We start from the raw sequence: 2021 nt of genomic DNA on the forward strand, positions 1-2021 counted from the left end.
GGGGGGGAGCCCGGCACAGCGCAGCCCGTCCTGTCCCCGACACGCCACGTGTGGCCTTCAAGTTCCCAAACGTGGAGGCTGAGGAGGAAGAGAAAGACGAGGAGAACATCCCAGCACCAGACAATGTCCCCCGTGGGGCCACTGGTGGAGAATTTGTCCGTACGCAAGCTCAGGATGCCTCAGGTAGGTCTGGGGTGTCTGGGGATCAGAGGGTCTGAAGGATACGGGGGTGGTCACCATGCCCTGGACCCAAATCCTCCTCCCTCCATCTCTGGGCAGGGCCCGATGGGGCTGTGAAAAACTCCTCCAGCAGCTTTATTACGGTGGGGACCTGAACTGCTAAGCCTGTGCCCTCAGGGCAGCCAGCCTGCCTAAAGAGGGGTGGGATGTGCTGTTTCCCTCTAAGAGCTCACTTGCTTGCAGGCTCCCAGCTGCCAGAGCTGGGAATGGATCCCAATTCCACCAACCCCACGGAGGCGACAGCGCAGACGGCAACGTGGAGTGAGCCTGCAGAGGTGGGCCTGGGGGTCTCCTGCAGCTGGGGGCAGCGCCTGTCACCCCACGTTGGTCCTGGAGGCTGGGCCAGCCGGGGGGGTGCAATGCCGTGCCGCTCTGCTTGCAGGTCCCTGCAGAGCTGGATGCTGCGGCAGCCCCGGTCTCCACTGCAGCGCTGAAGGCCCGGAGCGAGGCCATGGTGTGTGGCATCTGTATGGACCGGGTGTATGAGAAGCCGTTGCCGGAGGAGCGGCTCTTTGGGATCCTCCCAAACTGCAGCCACGTGTTCTGCGTGGGCTGCATCCGCAAGTGGCGTCGCAGCCGGGACTTCCAGAGCGCTGTCATCAAGTGAGTGGGGATGGGGACATGGCAGCGTGGTCACTGCCACCCTGAAATCCTTCCTTGCGTCTGGTGGTGTGGCTTTGGGATTGGAACGACTTCCCTTTGGGAACAGGCACTTTGGAGGTGTGATGGGATGGGGATGCTGGATGAGGCGATGGCAGTGAGACCACCCAGCATGGGTGGTGAGCTCCCCGATTCCTTTACGGGAGATTCACTTGCACCCATGGCCTTCATCCAGGGCCTGCCCGGAGTGCCGGATCTCTTCCAGTTACTACATCCCCCACAAATACTGGGTCTCGGACGCAGCTGAGAAGGAGAAGCTCATCGAAACCTTCAAGGCACGGACGAGGTAGGCGTGTGGCACCGTGGGCTGTGGGCTCTGTGCTACTCCGGGGCCTGCACTCAAAACTGTGCTTTGAATCCTATAGGAAAATCAGGTGCAAGTTCTTTGTCCGGAGCTGGGGCCACTGCCCATTCAAGTCAGACTGCATCTACCTGCACGAGCTGCCCGCTGGCCGGCTGCCACGACCTCAACGGCAGCAGCCGAGGGTGCCCGTTGTAAGTGGGGTGGCACATCCGGGGCACTGTATGGCCATGCAACGGGGCTCAGGGCTGGGGCTCATCCTCTCTCCTGTGTTGTAGGAGCCTAGCCCTTCTCCCTCGGAGAGTTCTGATGAGGACGAGGAGCCCTGCGTGCTTGAATGGTCTCTCACCCTGGCCCTGATCGCGACGCACTTGCACTACTCGAGTTACGGCCACGAGGTGTTCTTCATGGACTTCAGTGACATTGACTAAGCCGTGGGGTGGGCCTGGATGCTCTCAGCAGCAAGGAAATCCTTCCTGGGAGGAGGGGAAAGCACCTGCTTTTGACGTGTTTAGCTGTTTCTGACATTAGTTTCGGTGTGACTCTGGCCATGGAGTGTGTTTGAAGGGGTTGGAGGAGGAAATAGCCTGGCTGGTATCTATCGGCCCTCCCCGTGCTGATGGCTGACCCCCTCCCCAGATATTCTTGCATCCCACTTTCACCAGGAAACCAGGGAGCGACTGAGCTGCAGCGATCTTGGTGCAAGTGGGACACAGTCCCCCCCCAGCTTCTCTTGCCCCCTCCTTGGTGGTGCAGCCCTGTGCACCCACGGGAGACCTTGCAGGGGGCTGGGGCACAGTGGGAGCTGGTAATGCACTTA

At 60.7% G+C, this 2021-nt stretch overlaps 1 protein-coding gene across 1 annotated transcript; it reads left to right on the forward strand.

The window, feature by feature from the left end:
* Positions 1–62: 62 nt before the first annotated feature.
* On the forward strand, positions 63–1632 carry LOC104508691 (probable E3 ubiquitin-protein ligase makorin-1; the record flags this gene model as incomplete). Its single annotated transcript, XM_010150404.1, has 6 exons — positions 63–183; positions 424–515; positions 623–843; positions 1076–1186; positions 1266–1395; positions 1480–1632. Coding segments are annotated over 6 exons (828 nt in total), but the record flags the coding sequence as incomplete, so codon positions are not given.
* Between the last annotated feature and the right edge of the window lie 389 nt (positions 1633–2021).

Source organism: Eurypyga helias, unplaced genomic scaffold (genome assembly GCF_000690775.1).
Source record: "Eurypyga helias isolate BGI_N326 unplaced genomic scaffold, ASM69077v1 Scaffold50144, whole genome shotgun sequence".
Taxonomy (NCBI): Eukaryota; Metazoa; Chordata; class Aves; order Eurypygiformes; family Eurypygidae; genus Eurypyga; species Eurypyga helias.